At 40.2% G+C, this 19,454-nt stretch overlaps 1 protein-coding gene across 1 annotated transcript in view; it reads left to right on the top strand.

The window, feature by feature from the left end:
- The window catches only part of VIPR2 (vasoactive intestinal peptide receptor 2), a 91,059-nt gene that overhangs the window by 16,622 nt on the left and 54,983 nt on the right, over positions 1-19,454 (top strand). Inside the window, exons 3-4 of the mRNA XM_039521420.1 lie at positions 13,774-13,881; positions 17,469-17,566. Coding sequence (XP_039377354.1) covers positions 13,774-13,881; positions 17,469-17,566 — 206 coding nt within the window. The remainder of the gene's footprint in view (positions 1-13,773; positions 13,882-17,468; positions 17,567-19,454) is intronic.

Here is a 19,454-nt window from a genome sequence, read left to right as displayed (position 1 = left end):
CCCTTTAATCAGAGAGAGTGGAGGTCTGTTTCTATGAGCCGTTGCTGTTACAATGAAGTGAAAGTCACTTAATGGCTTATAGCATTTGTTTACATTGTATCAATTACAGCTTAAGGCTCACAGCAGGGGTGGTAGCATAGCCTTCACTTCAAGAACAAAGTCAATTAACTTGTTTGTAAGTTTTACATAGTAATAGGCTATGGCTACACTTGCACTTTAAAGCGCTAAGTGTAGTCAAAGCGCCAGCGCTGGGAGAGAGCTCTCCCAGCGCTGTCCATACTCCACCTCCCTGTGGGGAATAACGTACAGCGCTGGGAGCCGCGCTCCCAGCACTGGGGCTTTGACCACACTGGCGCTTTGCAGCGCCGCAATTTGCAGCGCTGGAGAGGGTGTGTTTTCACACCCTGCTGCAGCGCTGCAAATTTGCAAGTGTAGCCATGGCCATAGAGTATCTTTCACAGGATAGATACAATCAGGCCTTGGCTACACTTGCAAATTTGCAGCGCTGCAGCACGGTTTGAAAACACACCCTCTCCAGCGCTGCAAATTGCGGCGCTGCAAAGCACCAGTGTGGTCAAAGCCCCAGCGCTGGGAGCACGGCTCCCAGCGCTGTACGTTATTCCCCACAGGGAGGTGGAGTACGGACAGCGCTGGGAGAGCTCTCTCCCAGCACTGGCGCTTTGACTACACTTAGCGCTTCAAAGCGCTGCCGTGGCAGCGCTTTGAAGTGCAAGTGTAGCCAAAGCCTCAATGGTTTGTAGAGACAGTAGCTTACAAGTTTTAACAGACGACCCAAGAGATTTTTGTACTTGGTGAAAATGTTGGATTTTTAAAGTGTGGGGGATAAATTATGGAGGGGCCACTGTCACTTGGGGGAATCACTGTTAGTACCTTCTTTAATTGTTAATTTATTAACACTGTTAGTATCCCTACAATGTGACACACTCTCTCAGCTTAGAGCTGCAAATTTAAGCAAATGAGAGATGTGATTTGGTAAAAGACATAATTTTTTTGTTAACTGATATAGATTTTGTCATATTAAAGAGTTAAAAATGTTCATAAATATTAATAAAAATATATCAGTTCTGATGGTGCAAGATTAGACCGTGATGAACGTGTCCTCTCAGATCAGCTAATTATATAAACAAATCACTGCTAGTGGTTGGTGCTGGATCAAGTGAGTGTTGAAAGGTAGAGAATTCTTTATAGTGTCTTTATAGTTTTAGTGTCTTTATAGTTTTACATTTAGTTGACTAAGGAATTATTTATGTGTGAAACTGCCTCATTATTATCTTCATATGGTAGATAAAAGAGGTGACTGGTTGTTTGGTTGAGTCCTAGCTTGGTAGCTTGGCCATCATCATAGGCTTTCATAGTCTATAGTCCCAGATTCAAGGTGAAAATTTGTGAGGACAATCTTGTCCAGTGAGTTTCATGAGGACACATGTTTGAAATTTTTGGACATTATATGCATCTGTCAGGATAGGTTAATCAATGGCTATTATCCAGGATGGTCAAGGACACAATCCCATGCTCTGGGTGTCCCTAAACCTCTGATTGCCAGAAGCTGGGACTAGACACTGGGGGCTGGATCACTTAATAATTGTTCATTCCCTCTGAAGCATCTGGCATTGGCCACTGTCAGTAGACAGGATACTTGGCTAGACGGACCATTGGTCTGACCCAGTATGATCTTCTTATGTTCTTATCTCTACATCTCCTGGTGTCCAATCCCAAGATACATAGTGATATCCAATATAGCATCCAATTCTAGGACACTATGCTAATTTAAGTGGGCCCTCAACCCAATTAGCCCAGCTATCTCAGCTTCTCTCTGCAAGACCATGGCTGGTCATGGCGGCTGCACTCATCCATTTAGTTGAATGTTCTAGCTAGCTTTAGGCAGAGAAGAGAACTGTCTTGTCAGTCATTTACTGCTAGTAAAGAGACTAAAATTACCATTACTAGTTTTCTAAATGTGCAGTTTTCATGTGTATTGAGGTTTGGTGTTTGATATTACACTAGTATTCAAAGAACATATTTATAAAGAATGTCCAAATTATTGTGATGTAAGATCATAGATGCAAGTCCTAAACTTTATTACAGACCAATGGAAAACTGTCTTTTAAACATCTTTAGCATGACTTTCTACTGCTAATGTTCTAGATAAAGTTCAGGGCCATTCATGCATACATTCATCCATTCAGGCATACAAACAAATATTTATAATCCCCAAACAATATTAAAAGTAGGGCTGGTCAGGAAATTAGGACATTTTCCCTGGAAAATTTTCCCATAATTTTTTTTTTCATTTTTGCTTGAAATTTTAATTTTTTCATTTTGGTTTCAATAGTTAAACTTGTAAAAAAACAGAACAGCCACACATTGAAAATTTTTGTTTGCCAAAATATTTTTGTTTAGAAGTTTTGATTGTCTGTTTTAAGATTGAAAAATGTCAAGGTAAGCAGATACTTTTTCTGAAAAATTTAATTTGATCAAAACCCAATAATTGGTCAAAAAATTTCAATAGAATTTTTTTTACCAACAACATTTATTAGACTAAGTCCAAAGATACATTAGAAAAGAAGCATTTTTGATAAATAAAAACCAAGTTCTATTTATGTTTATTTGTTTTAACCAAGGGAATCTGTTTGTTGTATAGTCTAGCCTTGCAAAATTCTACTTGCAAGGGCTAGTAATTTTTATAAACTAGCAAGTAATTTTTTTGGTTTAATTTAACTCCATTACGTATTGTTGGGCAACCAGATTCTCTCTGGACTAGTAAATATTCAGGAAAACTGTGCAAGACTGCTTCAGCCCATTGCAGCCAATATTACATGGATTGTTCACAGCCTTGCACTCAATATAGTCATTGTGACAGAATGCATCCCTGTATTCACATCCTACATGCTATTATAATAATCTTTGTATATGGCATGCCTTGTGAGATATCATTTGAAAACTTGTGGATCAGTAATATCATGGTAAAATGCATGTAGCAATGTTAAATGTGTAAAGATATGAAGTTGAACATAAACTGAAATCATGACTAAAGTGTGGTTCCCAGATAAGTCTGGGGAGTGGCTAAACCAGTTCCTCAAAGACAAAGGACAAGCTGATGCCCCATTCAGGAGTCAGCAAAGCTGATGGACCATCACCTGCGAAGTAGCCATTCTTTGGCAAAAAAGTGGGGGGCAGGGACAAAGAGATCTGCATCTTAGCAAAGAAACAGTATGAGGTCTCCTTCCTCCACCAGACCCCTATCTCTTGCTTCCCGGCTGGAAATGCTTTTCAGAGAGGGACTGAAACTATAAAAAAGAGGAACAAACTCCCTAAGAGTCCCCTCTCTCTCTCTTCCCATCTCATGCTCCACACCTGAGAAAACAAAGGAAACAGCCATTGGACTCTGGGGAAGGGATCCTGACCTGAAAGTTTGGTCAGTAGTGCTGTTGGAAGCATGTGATGAAAAACTTTCCTTTGAATCTAATATAGTTTGTTAAACTAGGCACTAGAAAGCATTTTTATCTTTATTTTCTTCTAACTATTTTTGCCTTTTATGCCTCATCACTTATCTCACTTAAAATCTCTTTCTTTGTAGTTGATAAACTTGTTTTATTATTTTATCTAATCCAGTGTGTTTAATTTAAGTGTCTGGGTAATTCCATTTAAGGTGGTATTTTATTCCCTTCCAGGAATAACAGATTTAAAGTATTTGGACTGTCTGGGAGACAGCAGGGCAGTACAAGGCATACATTTCTGGTGGGAAATCTGGGACTGGGAGTGTGTTGGGATTACCCTGCAGGATAACCAAGGCTGTTGAGATCCAGAGTGTGACTGGCAGGCTGGGGGTGACCTGCATGCTGGCAAGCTGTTTGTGAGTGGTCCAGGTTGGGCACAACAACAGTAAGGCATTGCAAGACACCCCAGGCTGCCCAGCCAGGGTGACACAGCTCCCTCTGATCTGCATCGCACCCTATTATGTCAGTCATTTATCCCTGTGCAAAGTAAATGTAAAGCAGACATAAAAGGTTACTATCAAGGTAACACTGAGTTAGTGTCAGAGAAAGCTGGTATGGAACTGTTATGGCTGTAGTCACCTTCTTGTCATTAGCATTGTGAGCTTGTTCTAAATTTGCTTTGTTCCCAAGTCTGTGATTTCTTTACCCTTCTCTCTTTTCCTCTCATTCTCATTTACATATCAAAAGATGGAGAAAGAATTTCTGTCCATATGTTTGTAAACTGCCATGTATGCTGTACTGCATAGTATTGCATTCAGAGCTTTGGTCTGGAAAAACATTGCCCATAGGAACTGAGGCCTCTCTAATGTATGGTCTGCTTACCATGTGAGTGGAAATCAAGTACAAAATATAATGCTTCCCAAACTTTAAAACAAACCGTGGGCTAGCTGAAAACCTACTGGCTCATTTTCAGACGGCTTTCATTTTATCTTGTTTATTGTACACAAGTCCTTTACTAAAAAGTATTAAACACTCCTCCTCCCAGAGTTCTTCAAGACTTTATTTGAATTGGCACTCTCTGCTATAATACAATTGTAAAGTGCCACCTAGTGGTTTATTATTATAATATAATATAATATAATATAATATAATATAATTATACTTATTCCTATCCAACCTAGTGTTTTATATTTTTAGGGGGATGGAATCATATATACCTAAATAATTTTCATTCAGGATGATAGGAGCCAAGATACCATGGTGATACATGTAGTCTCAGTACATACACAAACAGAAAGATGAGAAATGCACTTTAGTTTACTGTGTCTTTCATGCTGAATGCATCACAATCATTACAGTCCAACCATGCAAATAAAATGTGTTCTATAGGCGAATGTAGGGAGGGAACAGCGATTCCATGGCCAGGTTTCAAGGAAGCCTTTTGAGCAAAGGGAAGCTGCTAGGTTGTGAGGGGTTGGAATTGATTGTTTTATTACATGGTGGGAGTCATAGGCCAGGGACAAGAAAGGGTCCTTATGAGGAAACTTGAAAAGAGAATCAGTTAGGTTCAGGGAAGCTCTGCCAGGCAGTGGGGTAGCATGGAAGAAGGAGCTGTTCTCTGAGTGTGGTAGCTGTAGTGGGCGGAGGTAAAGAGAAGTATAGTATTTGAGATGTATGGGGAATGGCAGGGAGCAGGGGCGGCTCTAAGTATTTTGCCACCCCAAGCACGGCAAGCAGGCTACCTTTGGCGGCTTGCCTGTGGAGGTCCCCGGTCCTGCGGATTTGGCGGCACACCTGCGGCAGGTCCGCTGAAGCCGCAGGACCAGTGGACCCTCCGCAGGCACGCCACCGAAGGCAACCTGCCTGCCGCCCTCGTGGTGACCAGCAGAGCGTCCCCCGCGGCTTGCCGCCCCAAGCACGCGCTTGTCGCGCTGGTGCCTGGAGCCGCCCCTGGCAGGGAGACAAGAAAGAGATAAGTCAGAGAAATAACACTACTGGCACAGTACACTCTGTGTATGTCTGTGTCAGGATGGGAAGGTACACAGCGAATAATCAAGGCTTAAGTGTTTATTTGTACAAGATGCTAACATGGAGAGGAAATGCATAAATGAATCTAACATGGTGGGAATGTGCTCCCATTTCTGGGGCACTCAAGAGAAGGTAAGCTGCTGCGTTTTGGACAAGCTGAAATGCAGAGAAATGAATATCAGGGATTGTGAAAAATAAGGGTTTGGAATTATTGAGATGAGAAAGCAAAAGCCCTGAGTAACTCTCTTCCAAGAGGAATTAATGAGATGTCGTTGAATCTGGGCCTTCTGTTTGGGCATAGTAGGGAATAGAGAGATGGGGATGGTGTGGTAAAGATTCCAGGGGTGAGTGGGTGAATCTAGAGGGAGGCATAGCTCAGTGGTTTGAGCATTGGCCTGCTAAACACAGGGTTGTGAGCTCAATCCTTGAGAGGGACACTTAGGGATCTGGGGCAAAAATTGGTCCTGTTAGTGAAGGCAGGGGGCTGGCCTCAATGGCCTTTCAAGGTCCCTTCCAGTTCTAGGAGATTGGTATATCTCCAATCATTAAATCTGAACATTTTTTTGGAAATTCCACAAAACCTTCTTGTGGGAAAAGTCTTCCCACCATTGTGAGTATGACACTCACTATATTGACGCCACCATCTACCATTTCTACCAGTCAGGGGTTTGACTTTCCTTAAAATATGGCAGCAAGCATGTGCTTCTTAATATTATTTTTATATTTAATAAAATGTTTTAAATATATTATAATAAATTTAAGTCTTGACCTAAATTGTCATTTTCATATTAAATTTTAAATAGGTTTATTTTTTAAAAGAAAACCTACATTAACCTTAAATTAAATCCTAACCTTAAATTAAAAAATCCAATTTGAACAAGAAAGTCTGATATAAAAAATATTGATTATTATCTACTCTGAGATTAACCAATGTAAGTATAATACCTGAATTGCTGGCTGTATCCCACCCCTAAAAATACTTAGATATTTTAAAAAAGGAAAAATACAATAGACTCAGAGGAGGAGACTACCCCTTTTGCAGCAAATGGTACTGCTGTTGTTTCTTAATACTCCTGTGGCACTTCCTTGAGGCATTCAAAACCATAGATCATTGTGTTACCCCCCCTGCTCTGCAAGAGAGAGAGAGAGAGAGAGACTTGCTAGTACTAACCTGGATGATGGCTCCTTGTCACACCAGTCTGTTTGCTATCCCAGACAAACTTCTCAGAACTCTGTCAGATTTTACTTTGCCTTATAGATTAACGCTTGCTGTATCCCAGTTCTTGAACTTCCCAGAAGTGTTCCCCTGTAGTGTCCAGTCCCTGTCACTGGGCACTCACAGTAATTACCAAGTCTGCTGCCTCCAGAGACCTCAGTGTACACACCAGCTTATTTGATTCAACTAGAAGACAAACACTACTTAATACCACAGCACTGAGATGACTTTATAGTAAAAAGAGAATAAGTTTATTAACAAAGAACAGAGATTCACAGATTCAAGTGAGTGTGGAGTAAGAATAATGGAAACAGTGATGTTATAAATAAAACAAAAGTATAACAACAAGCTTCTAAGACACTAATCATAACTTTCAACAGGCTAAATCTTTGTCAAAGGTCAGTTTCTCACCTAAAGCAGTAGTTCTCAACCAGGGGTCCGGGGCCCCCTAGTGGGCCTCAAGCAGGTTTCAAGGGGGCCTCCAAGCAGGGCCAGCATTAGATTCACTGGGGCCCAGGACACAAAGCCAAAGCCCCACCACATGGGCTGAAGCCCAGGTTCCTGTGCCCTGCCCCCTGGGACTGAAGCTGAAGCCTGAGCAATGTAGCTTTGTGGGGGCCCCTGTGGCATGGGGCCCCAGACAATTGCCCTGCTTGCTACCCCATAATGATGGCCCTGGCTTTATATGCAGAAAACCAGTTATTGTGGCACAGGTGGGTCATGGAGTTTTTATAGCATGTTGGGGGTGGGGGCAACAAGGGGCTCAGATAGAAAAAGTTTGAGAACCTCTGACCGAAAGCAACCTCTCAGCACAGCACCAGGGTCTAACTTTCATGGGTGCAAAGAACTAAAGGGGTCTCTTCATGTCCTTTTATAGTCCAGAAAACCTTTGAAAGGTATAGTTTTGGAGAGCACTCCCAGTTAAGATCCTTTTTCCCTGCTGTCTATGCTCTAGTATGCTGACGCCATGCTGCTTTCTCATCCTCTTGTTAACTTGTTCTTCCAGTTTATCTCAGGTGCAAATAAGTTTATATTTGGCTTATCCTGCTTAATTCACATCACAGATCTAGGCAGACCAGTAACTCAACATTCCTTTGTCTGGGAGCATTTTGTTTATCAACCGTGCCTGGTTACATAGTTTAAACATAGTTTTAGTACATGCATACAACTTCTTGAATGAGAACCCTACATACATCTTGCAATGCTTCAGATGACCAGTATGATATAAGCTTTCATTTGATACTATGCATGACATTCTTTATAGATAAATACTATGACAGCAATGTGCTAGGTGTAGTGAGTTTGTCAGGTGTGATAGAAGTTGCTGTTACGTGACAGTGAATGCTTTGCCAGTTGGCAGAGAAGATCTGTTACAGTCACAACTCCTACAGTATATGAATAGCCTTATGAATAGTCTGTGCAATGTCTGTAATGTATGTACATGGTAGGTCTTGTTAGGAAGATTACTAGGACTGTTAAAAACAATCTATATTTTTTCATGAAATTGTGCATGATTTTGTGAAAATTAATATTTGTCTAACTATCTCAAAGTTTTTGCCCTTGAAAATTGGGTAAAGAACAATAGTCACTCAGTAATTATCAGGACTTTGATTGAGATTGAGATTTTTCAGGTTTTTAACTAAATTGGAAAAATGTTTCCAAATTAGAAGATGTCTATACCTCTTATTTCATAGTTTTCAAATTTTGTTGCAAATATTTTGCCTAGCTATATGACATTTGTTAGGTGAAGTACTTTTCTAACAACAAAAATGTATATGTGACTGAAATGCCATGTCACCAAAGGTACATAATAAAGGGGAGAAGATAATTTGAGAGCCCAGAAAAGAATATATTTTTAGATTGTAGCACTTTCAGCAGCTCTCACAGTTTTCACTGACTCCAGCATTATAGTTTTTGGCACTCCAGCATTTTTCAGGAGCACCCACAGCCTTTCAGTGACTACACATGCCTCCAGGACATTTCAGCAACTCTATCAGATTTTTGTGTATCATAATAAATAAACCTAAAATATACATAAATTAAACCTGAAAATCCATCATGGAATTCTGATCACAGACATTCAAACTTCATTCTCATGATTTTTCTTGCACTCATGCTTGGTATTTTGATGGAATTGCATATCTTATTATTACATCCATTGGATCTATGAATTCAGAAAAGATACAGTCCCTTCATCTATGGTTGAGAGCTTGCAATGTCTGAAAAACTCTCAGCAATAGGCATTGTATTTCACTGACAACTCTAGATGACAGCCATAAAAAAAAAAAAAAAGGCCTCTCCCCATCTCATTAGAGCAGGTTAAAAAATGCAGGGAGTGTGGAATTATAAATTTCAAGGCTGATTCTGTTTTTCATTTCCATTTTTGTTCTTTTAAATTTTTTTTGTGAATTTTTAAAATCAAAAGGTTAATATAATTTTTTATCAAATGTGTTATAGAAACAGCTTTCATACTTATTGTTCTAAACATCTCAGTCAGGTTTAACGCTCACAAACTACACTACAGGAAAAGATACATGCCTCTGGTAGTAAGACATACTGTGTCTGCATTTGTGTTAGTTCTGACTAGCCTTTTACAGTTTAGTGACCAAGTCTTGATTCCATTGACATCAGTAGCAAAACTCCCACTGACTTCAGTGTTTGGATCTGTGTGACTGTTTCTGTCAGACATTTTCTATAAATAAAGTTTTGAATCTGAGATTTATTTTTTACACTGAAGATCCAGAATGATCCCTCAGTCCATATTGTCTGAATCACTTTAAGTGCTGCCCAGACTACAGCCACAATAACACCATGACATGTTTAAGAACTGAGACATTGTAAAGGCTTCTAAAGAATTTGCAGATCATTGCAGTACATTCACCATTATACACAGAGTATATTGGGAAAAGGGTGTCTGGTTGTCTCACATTGACAGATCTGAGGGTATAATGATGTGAATTTGACTGAGTGTTCTGCTGGAAAAATCACTGTAGCCATCAGCTCTTGGGGTTGGGGGCGGGGGTACGCACACATTTTCATGACACATTTGCTCATTTTATTGGTCTTATCCACCCAGGGATGGAGCATGCTGGAAAGCTTTGCACCTTCCCCAGATGTGGAGTTCCTTAGGTGCAGCAAAACAGGGCTTCCCCCTGGCACCTTACGAAGTGTGCAGGAGTCCTGCCTCAAACTCTCTGCGCCTGTAATGGTGCAATGATTGGCAGTTCCAGCAGCTAAGTGTGGGTGTGATCAAGCTGCTTGCTTGTAAACAGGAGAGACTTTTCCCTGCACCTCTGTCTATGCTCTGAATGGGGTTTGTAAACCCCATTACAGGTATAGAGAATTTGAGGCAGGACTCCTGCAGGAGTTACTCTGGAGTTTAACAGTGTAACTGAGAGCAGGATTTGTCCCATAATCACCATGGGGTTATTTTACCTCCAACTTTCATTTTCCTCTCTAAATCCAATTCACTGCCTTAAATGTTCATGACCATGAATATGGTAACTAATATCTATATGGCATTGGGGTGCTTGTGTATTATGGTTCTATTACAAATGGTTTTGGTTTATGACTTGTCCTAAAACTTTTTGAGCTCAGAAAACATGAATCCACAATTTTTCTAAGGGCTAGATTGTGCCAACGTTATTTACATTGAGTCGTACCTTTCTCCTTGTGTGGCCAGTTGAAATCAATGGCTAGTGAAGTGAGGTACTACTTACAAAGTGAGGTACTGCTCAATTTGGTTAACAAGCTAGCTCAAGATTTATAGCACCTTGATGGTTTAATCTAAATATACAACTTCTAAAATATTAAAATATTACTTTTCCAACTTCAGTTTGCCAGATTTTGAAGGTAGAATCTCATAATACTGTTTCTGTTGTAGTCCATCTAATAAGTGAAACATATAGAATTAACTTTGTTCTATTACCATGTTTTCTACAGCATAGAAGAAAAAAACTGTAAAGTTTTCTGTCTGCAGTTATTCATAAAACATTGATTTCTTAGGCAGTCACATAGTATTACTCTCAGAACTCTTATCCCTTAATAGTCAAACCAGTTTCTGGAATTTTAAACCACATCACTCCAGTTAATGTCAATGAGAGACACATATTTTATAATCCCCAACAGTGTAGAGGAAGTATTGTTTACTCACTAGATCTGGGGACTGAGTGTAAGGACTTCTGTTTATATTCTATGTTCTACCAGGAAGTCACCCTGTCTCTGACTGTTTTCTCTAGCTGCCAATGAGTGTGATAATACCTAGCTATTTCACACGGGCGAAGTCTCATTATTTTATTTGTAAAATGCTTTGAGATCCTCTGTTTTAGATAAAAGCCCTGCATGTATTATGATAATGTATCCCCTACTACTGGGTTCAATATAAAATGAATATGAAACACAGTTTTCTTGCTCAAGGTGGACTAACCATACAGCAGATCTCTTTAAGAAGCCACCAGCCCCACCAGCTCCTTTTACTTCTTTAAAGAAATGCCAAGAAATTGCCTCAAAGCTCTTTTTTAATACAGCTCTTCCATTTTTTGTAAAGCTCTTTCATTCCAGTGCTGGCTTGGCCTTACAATGTAAAGCAGTATAGGTTGGCTATAGCAGAAGATTTTGGAATGCATAGGTGCTGGAACTAGGAGTGCTGGGGGTGCTGCTGCACCCCCTGGCTTGAAGTGGTTTCTATCATATCCAGGGTTTATAGTTTGGTTCAATGGCTCTCAGCACCCCGATTATGTAAATTATTCCCAACCCCCCTGTTGGAATGTATATTGTGTCATTTATTCTCTAGATTTATCAAATAGAAAATTACTAAATGTATCCTTTTGTACCACAAATCTGCTCACAATCTCTTCATTAAATAAAAAATAATCAATGTTGGAACACTGATGTTATCTTGTGTTGATGGTGTTATCTCTAAATGAGTAAAACCAGTGACAGGTAGCACAGCTGACATGTTTAACAAAAGATGGCGCTTAGCCTTTGATGTGTCATGGTGAAATGAAATCGATAAAATAATTATTTTCTACTGATCCCATTTTTCTTTTTGATATTTTTTCTAGAATTTAAAAAGTGTAACACCACTGACACATGTTAAATCTACAGTGTGTCTTTAAGACCATCAGTATTTTAGCAGAGAAATCCTAAAATGTGAGCAGTTTCTGAATCAGCTTGACCTTTTATGTTCTCTGTTGAAAGGAACAAATTTTCCATCATCTTTTACCAAAAGATGTAAAAAGTACTGAGAAAGATAGGTTTGGTTTTTTTAACTCTCTTTCCATTACATTTACTGTACATTTAATTTGCAGGTAGTCTATTGTTTCTGCCAGTTGTTGGCAACACGATATGCATTTTTTTAAAATGTGTGATACAGCATGGCCAGAGGGCAGCAGGAGAGTATTAGAAGGGAGCCTTATTCCCTGTAGAGGGAAGAAAGTTTGCTATAGATTAATTAGAGCACCTGAAGCCAATTAGAGCACCTGCAGTCAGTCACCTGATAAAAACTCCTGCTTCAATCAGACAGAGGAGGAGTTGGAGCAGAAAGGATTGGTGTTGGAGCAGAGAACAGTTTGGAGGAGTTGGAGCAGAAAGGATTGGTGTTGGAGCAGAGAACAGTTTGGAGGAGTTGGAGCAGAAAGGATTGGTGTTGGAGCAGAGAACAGTTTGGAGGAGTTGGAGCAGAAAGGATTGGTGTTGGAGCAGAGAACAGTTTGGAGGAGTTGGAGCAGAAAGGATTGGTGTTGGAGCAGAGAACAGTTTGAAGGGAAGCAGAGGAAAGTTTGGAGAAGTGCTGCGGTGGGCTAAGAAGTCCAAGACCCTAGGTAAAGGGGCACCTGGCTTGTGCAGAGGGAGGGCAGGAAGCCCCTCCACAAACTGAAGGGCAGGAGAGGGAAGTAGCCCAGGGGAAGGAACCGTCAGTTCAAGTGGTTTACCACTATCCTCAGGGCCCTTGAGCTGGGACCTGGAGTAGAGGGTGGGCCCAGGTCCCTCCCTCTCCACTCCCCTCCTCTAGGACACTAGTGGGGCAGTTAATATTCCAATTCAGGGGCAAGAAATGGCGCCCTGAACCCCCACCCAAAGAAAAGAAAGCACGAGACCCATCGTAATAGTGCCGGCAATTTGCCACAAATGTTTTATCGATGTGACTGCCTAGAATCTTGCACATACACCAATGGATGTTTTTATAAATCCTGATAAAAATAATGTTTAATTATTTCAGCTGTTTACTTGGGCTCTGATCCTGCAAGAAATTATGTGCATGTTTAGCTCTATGCACTATGATTAGTTCCAGTGAATATTCACAGGGCTTGATCCAGTGCCCAATATGGTCATTGGAAGGACAAGGCATTGGATTGTGCCCACGTTCCATAAAGTTCAGCACACCCATACATCTTTGCAGGATCAGGGCCTTGTACTTCATCTGTCGTTCTGAAAGTTAGAATCAAATGCCCTGGTAATGCATCTGGAGGAGGAGGAATTCTTTACCCAAAACCCATTTTTTTCAGTAAGGAAAGTTAATTGTGTAACTCCTGAACACTGCTTTGAAAATACATTAATCAGAACAGACTCAAATAATTCATTATCCTATTGCTTAGTGCAATGAACTCCATTTTTGGATGTTGTGTGAATTGCTATAGAAGCACCAATCCTATTTAGCTTTAATTAAGCAAATGTTAATGGAATTCTAAAATTTAGTTCATAATACATATGAACCCTCAGAAATTACTCATTAATCTTTGTTATCTTCATTACATACAGATGATTCCTTCAGTATGATCACATCAAAATGACATTATTTGTGTGGTAGACTTCATAAATAAATGCATTTCCAGAACAAGGGCACTGATTTGCAAAGTGACTGGTTAATCAGTGGGTTCTTATTTTTAAATCTTTTACCATTCTCCTAGTAAATATTGTCTTAGCAATTTTCCTTAAAGGGCCAAATCCTTCTTTAATTACTCCTGCAAAACTCCCATTGGCTTAAGTAGGAATAAGATGACCAAGATTTATTTCCAGACATTTATTTCACTTTGATGGATTCAGGTCTGCAACTTTCATTTTCATTCACAGGATGTATTGGAGTTTGGGATAACATTACTTGCTGGCGCCCTGCTGAAATTGGAGAGACTGTCACTGTCCCTTGTCCAAAAGTATTTAGCCACTTTTTCAGCAAACCAGGTATTTTGTTTTATGTTATTTTATGTAACTAAAGTTGCCTTATTTTTTTTAAAAGAAAAACCTCACACACTGCAAGGTTCACCTGAAACCATTCAGTTGGGTGAAATCTATTCTGTGTCTATTGCAAATTTGCTCATGTACAGTAAATTGTAAAAGCATATATTTGGAGTTTAGGATATTTGTCTTATTTTTAGAGAGAGAAGAGTGAGCCTTCTCAATGGCACCAGTAAGAAAGTAGGAGATGCCACCATGAAAACACTAAATGAATTGTACCAATTACCCAAAAGGCATTTATTGTTTCTAGAACTTCAGATTTCAGTCAATGTTCTCAAACATTGACACTGATCAGACCTGAGGGGCCTGCTGTGTTTGACCTGATTACATCAGTCATGATCGCTACCCAGATGCAGCTCTTTTAGAAGCTAGTCACTGCCTTGGTGCCTATGGCAGTTCCCATTTGTTTGTGGGAAGAGCTCCCCTATCCTCTGGTGATGGGCACTTAAAAATGCATACAACAATACTACATAAAGTTAGATAAATTAACAGTGGTGGAAATTACATGGGATTATAATCATCTTCATGTTGTTTTTTACCACAACTGAAAGACCCAGCTTAATCTCTTAGCCAGGTTGCTAGGGGGCCTAGTTTAGCTGGTAATATCCAGTGTCACATCTATCCAGGGTGCTTTAATTCTGCAGCACATCAAGTCAGTGCAATTATAATATTACACAATGCTTACATTTAGATTGTCACATATAGATCTCAAAGTGCTTTGCAAGGTGGGTAAGTATTGTTTTCCCCATTTTTCTGGTAGGGAACCTGTGGCAAGGAGAAGTTATATAACTGTCCCAAGTTCACACTGTAAATCACGGACCCAGGAATAGAACCCTGGTCCTAGTGTCTTAATTTGGTGCTCTATTCACTGGACCATATTAGCCAGTATTAGGCTTTAGAGACTGGCAGAATCAGAAAGGAAATAGCTCTGTGTCTCTTTGTAAAAGGAAGGAAAGTCAAAAAAATGGGTCAGAAACATATCTTCTCACAGTATTTCACTGTTGTAACCTCAGCTGTTGGTGGCTCATGGACATGCTACTTGGCAGGAAATATGAAAGTGGGTTGTAATCTACATGTGGGGAAAAGATTATTTTCAAGTAAGCTTTTCTGTTGGATATCAAGAACTTCTGAGAGGATATAATTGTACCAAAATTCCACAACTCTGAAAATAGTTTTTCAGTGGCTTCCGTTGTGGTTCTTCCAAGAAAACACTGGTAGTAGGAAAACCTAATCTATCTGGCACCTATCCATGGGATTGAGGAGTAGAGATGGGTCATCAGTTGCACAAACTAAGTATAAATTAGAATAAGCATAAATTTAGAATTCCGAGAAGGAGGCAGTTTCTTCAAGCACACCTACATTCATAGTGCTAAGCAACAGTTATAATATTGTTCCTTACCCAGACTCACAAAAGGAAACAGAGTTCTAGAATGTGTAAAAGGTGAACAAGATCTTCTAGCTCAAATCTATCATTCAGACAAATCCAGTTGACGGGAAATGGGAAATCATTTGGTATACTGCATATACACAGTAATGCTTTTCTCCATCCGCGAAATGCACCCTCTTTTTTTGAGTGACTATTGCTCAACAGCTCACAGCAACACTATACAAAACAACACTGAGTAAAGAAAATAATGTATACAGTTGAAACTAGAGGCTGAATTTAAGGCATCAGAATGTAATTTCCTAAACATGAATTTGGACAAGCCACTGTAACACCTCTACTTTTCCAAAAAGTGCCATGAGATCTTTAATCACTACAATTGCTCTGGACCTCTATTTTGAATTTTTTCCCCAAAAGATGGCACTTCACATGACACAAGCCTCCTAAAACTGATCAGAGTTGTAAAAGAAAGCCTGTCCTCACAAAATTCCTGCCCAGTGTTACAGACTCAGAAGTTGAGATAAGGTCCCAAAAGCCTTTATGCTTATCTGAATCGGACCTCACCTCTCATGTCTGAACCTATGTAATGTATTGCATCATGAATAATGTGCATGCATCTTATATGAATAACTTTAACTTCTTAGTTGGTAAGTCTCCCCCAGAGGCTATTGACCATATTGCTTCAGAGTGTGGGCTCCTAGTTTATCACAGATAAACCACTTTATAGTTGACAGAGGCCAGATGTCTTTCAAGCTTGAATTCATAGTATCATAGAATATCAGGGTTGGAAGAGACCTCAGGAGGTCATCTAGTCCAACCCCCTGCTCAAAGCAGGACCAACCCCAACTAAATCATCCCATCCAGGGCTTTGTCAAGCCGGGCCTTAAAAACCTCCAACGATGGAGATTCCACCACCTCCCTAGGTAACCCATTCCAGTGCTTCACCACCCTCCTAGTGAAAAAGTTTTTCCTAAAATCCAACCTAGACCTCCCCCATTGCAACTTGAGACCATTGCTCCTTGTTCTGTCATCTGCCAACACTGAGAACACCCGAGCTCCATCCTCTTTGGAACCCCCCTTCAGATAGTTGAAAGCTGCTATAACCCCCCCCCCCACACACACACACACTCTTCTCTTCTGCAGACTAAATAACCCCAGTTCCCTCAGCCTCTCCTCATAAGTCATGTGCCCCAGCCCCCTGATAATTTTCGTTGCCCTTTGCTGGACTCTCTCCAATTTGTCCACATCCTTTCTGTAGTGGGGGGGCCAAAACTGGATGCAATACTCCAAATGTGGCACCAGTTCCAAATAGAGGGAATAATCACATCCCTCGATCTGCTGGCAGTGCTCATACTAATGCAGCCCAATATGCCATTCGCTTTCTTGGCAACAAGGGCACGCTGTTGATTCACAGTTAAAACAAAAGGATTTCCCTTGGTCCCCCCCTTGAATTATGGGTGTGGTGGATAGATGGAAGTCCCTGAAGTTTGCCTGTATTATGTTATTTTCCCTCTTCCCTGCCTCTATGCACATAATTTGAGAGGGCCTTTAAAACGCATTACATGCTAAATCAGAATTTGTTATAATCCAGATGCATGTTCATCAGTCTATGTAGACATTCACCGCTGTCTACATCCAAGCACTTCAATAACTTTTCAGTAGAACACTTAATATCACCTGCTCAGAAGATCTTAAATAATAGTTTAGAGTAATCACGGTTTGTATAGAGCCATTTTCATTCAAATTACTTGTCCATCAACCCAGCTTAACTACAAATAATTCTCTAAAAGTGGAAGATAATAAACTCCCTTCAGAGTAATTTTAACAAAACTACAAAATCTTTCAGTCTGTTTCTGTGAAACGCTCCGTGATTGAAAGTAGGAGGCATGGCATTGCAATTTTGTATGTGTGTTTCTTTAGCAAAGTAAAGATATTTGGTATGACTCAGAACCAAGAATAAATGTTAAAACAATAAGTGAACATGAATGGAAATATGTGGGATTGCTTAATGACAGTGCTGGGGCACAAAAGCAAATTAATGGAGTGGTTTCACAAGAAGGCACAGTTTTTATGAAGCTTGGCTTTAAGGCCTGTTGGTTAGGAAACTTTTAAATCTATGCGGAATAAATTTGTGAATTTTATTTTACAGGAAATATTAGCAAAAATTGTACAAGTGACGGATGGTCAGAGACATTTCCAGATTTCATAAGCGCTTGTGGTTATAATGACAATGATGAGGATAGTAAGGTAAGAAAAACAATTATTCTGTTCGTTCAGATGCAGATGTTCAAAAGAGCTTCATAGATTCCAAGGCCAGAAGGGACCATTGAGATCATCTAGTCTGACCTCCTGTATAACACATACCATAGAGCTTCCCCAAAATAATACCTCAAGCAGATCTTTTAGAAAAACATCCCAATCTTGATTTTGAAATTGTCAGTGATGGAGAATCCACACAACCCTTGGTTAACTGTTCCAATGGTTAATTACATTCACCATTAAAAATGTACAACTTATTTCCAGTTTGAAATTATCTAGCTTGAACTTCCAACCATTGGATTGTGTTATACCTGTCTCTGCTTGAAACTATAGGGCCAAATTCTGCTCCTAAATACATGCTGTGACAGACCCAGGCCAGTGGGGAACAGGAGTCTGGTAGAGGGCAAAAATACTGGTCACTGGATGAGTAGTTTTCTGTTCCCTGAGTGACCAGAGCAGGGGCTGCACTAGAGTAATCAGGAACCAATTAAGGCAGCCAGGCTGATTAGAACACCTGCAGCCAATCAAGGCAGGCTAATCAGGGCACCTGGGTTTAAAAAGGAGCGCACTCCAGTCAGGGAGGGGGGAGCCAGAGGAGAGGAAGTGCGTGTGAGGAGCTGGGAGGAAGAGGCGCAAGGAGCTGAGAGTGAGAGGGTGTGCTGCTGGAGGACTAAAGAGTACAAGCGTTATCAGACACCAGGAGGAAGGTCCTGTGGTGAGGTTAAAGAAGATGTTTGGAGGAGGCAATGGGAAAGTAGCCCAGGGAGTTGTAGCTGTCATGCAGCTGTTACAGGAGGCACTATAGACAGCTGCAATCCACAGGGCCCTGAGCTGGAACCCGAAGTAGAGGGCGGGTCCGGGTTGCCCCCAAACCTCCCAACTCCTGATCAGACACAGGAGAAGTTGACCCAGACTGTGGGGAAGATCACTGAGGTGAGCAAATCTGCCAAATAAGCGCAGGACCCACCAAGGTAGAGAAGGAACTTTGTCACAGTGCATATTACTCTGAAATCTACAAGAATTGTGTACACGTTTGAGAGTATAGATCATCTTTTATTTGAGTTGAAATTCACATCTACACTAAAGGTATGTCTATACTTTGAGCTGGGGGTCTGATTCCCAGGTTGAGAAAACATACTTGGGCTAGCTCAATGAAAAATATAATGTAGCCATGACTGCACAAGTTGTGGGAGGGGCTAGCCACCTGGGTACATACCTGTATGAGACCCTAAGCATGTAGGCAGGGCCTGTGCCACCACTGTGACTACACTCAATTTTTGGCATGCTAGCTTGATGAGAGCTAGTGCAGGAATGTCTTCTTGAGCTGGGAATCACATCTCCAACTAGAAGTGTAGACATACCCTAAAAGCAGAAGTGTAGGGTTCATAAACTATAATGCTCAGAAACTAATGATTATTTTTATTATCATCATTATTGTTTATTATTTGTATTACTGTAATGCCTAGTAGCCCCAGTTGTGGATCAGGACCTAGTGATGATGCCATTATCAGTGACTGAACTATAAGTTTTCTGCTACTGTTGCATACTACTAACATTTTAATCATTTTGTGTATTTATAATACATACTAATATTCCTTTAGTTTAATGTGATTGTATACATTATTTAATCTGTACAGTACATTTAAGTACAGTAAATAGGTAGAATGAACATTTAGCTCTATTGTCATCACTGGAATTACTCTAGATTTACATCAGTTTATAATGTACATCAGTGTGTGGACCAAAAGCTGTCAGGTATCGAACAAATGATCTTAGCAAGTGTAAAAATGTAATCCTCTCAGTTTGCCTCTACCATTTCTTGCCCTTATGTGTCTTTTGAGGAGAGCTACCAGGTCTTCCTGAATGATCTGCAGAT

This window comes from Mauremys reevesii, linkage group 2, assembly GCF_016161935.1.
Source record: "Mauremys reevesii isolate NIE-2019 linkage group 2, ASM1616193v1, whole genome shotgun sequence".
Lineage (NCBI taxonomy): Eukaryota > Metazoa > Chordata > Testudines > Geoemydidae > Mauremys > Mauremys reevesii.
The sequence above is the reverse complement of the archived record's forward strand: the minus strand, read 5'-3'. Positions and strand labels throughout refer to the sequence as shown.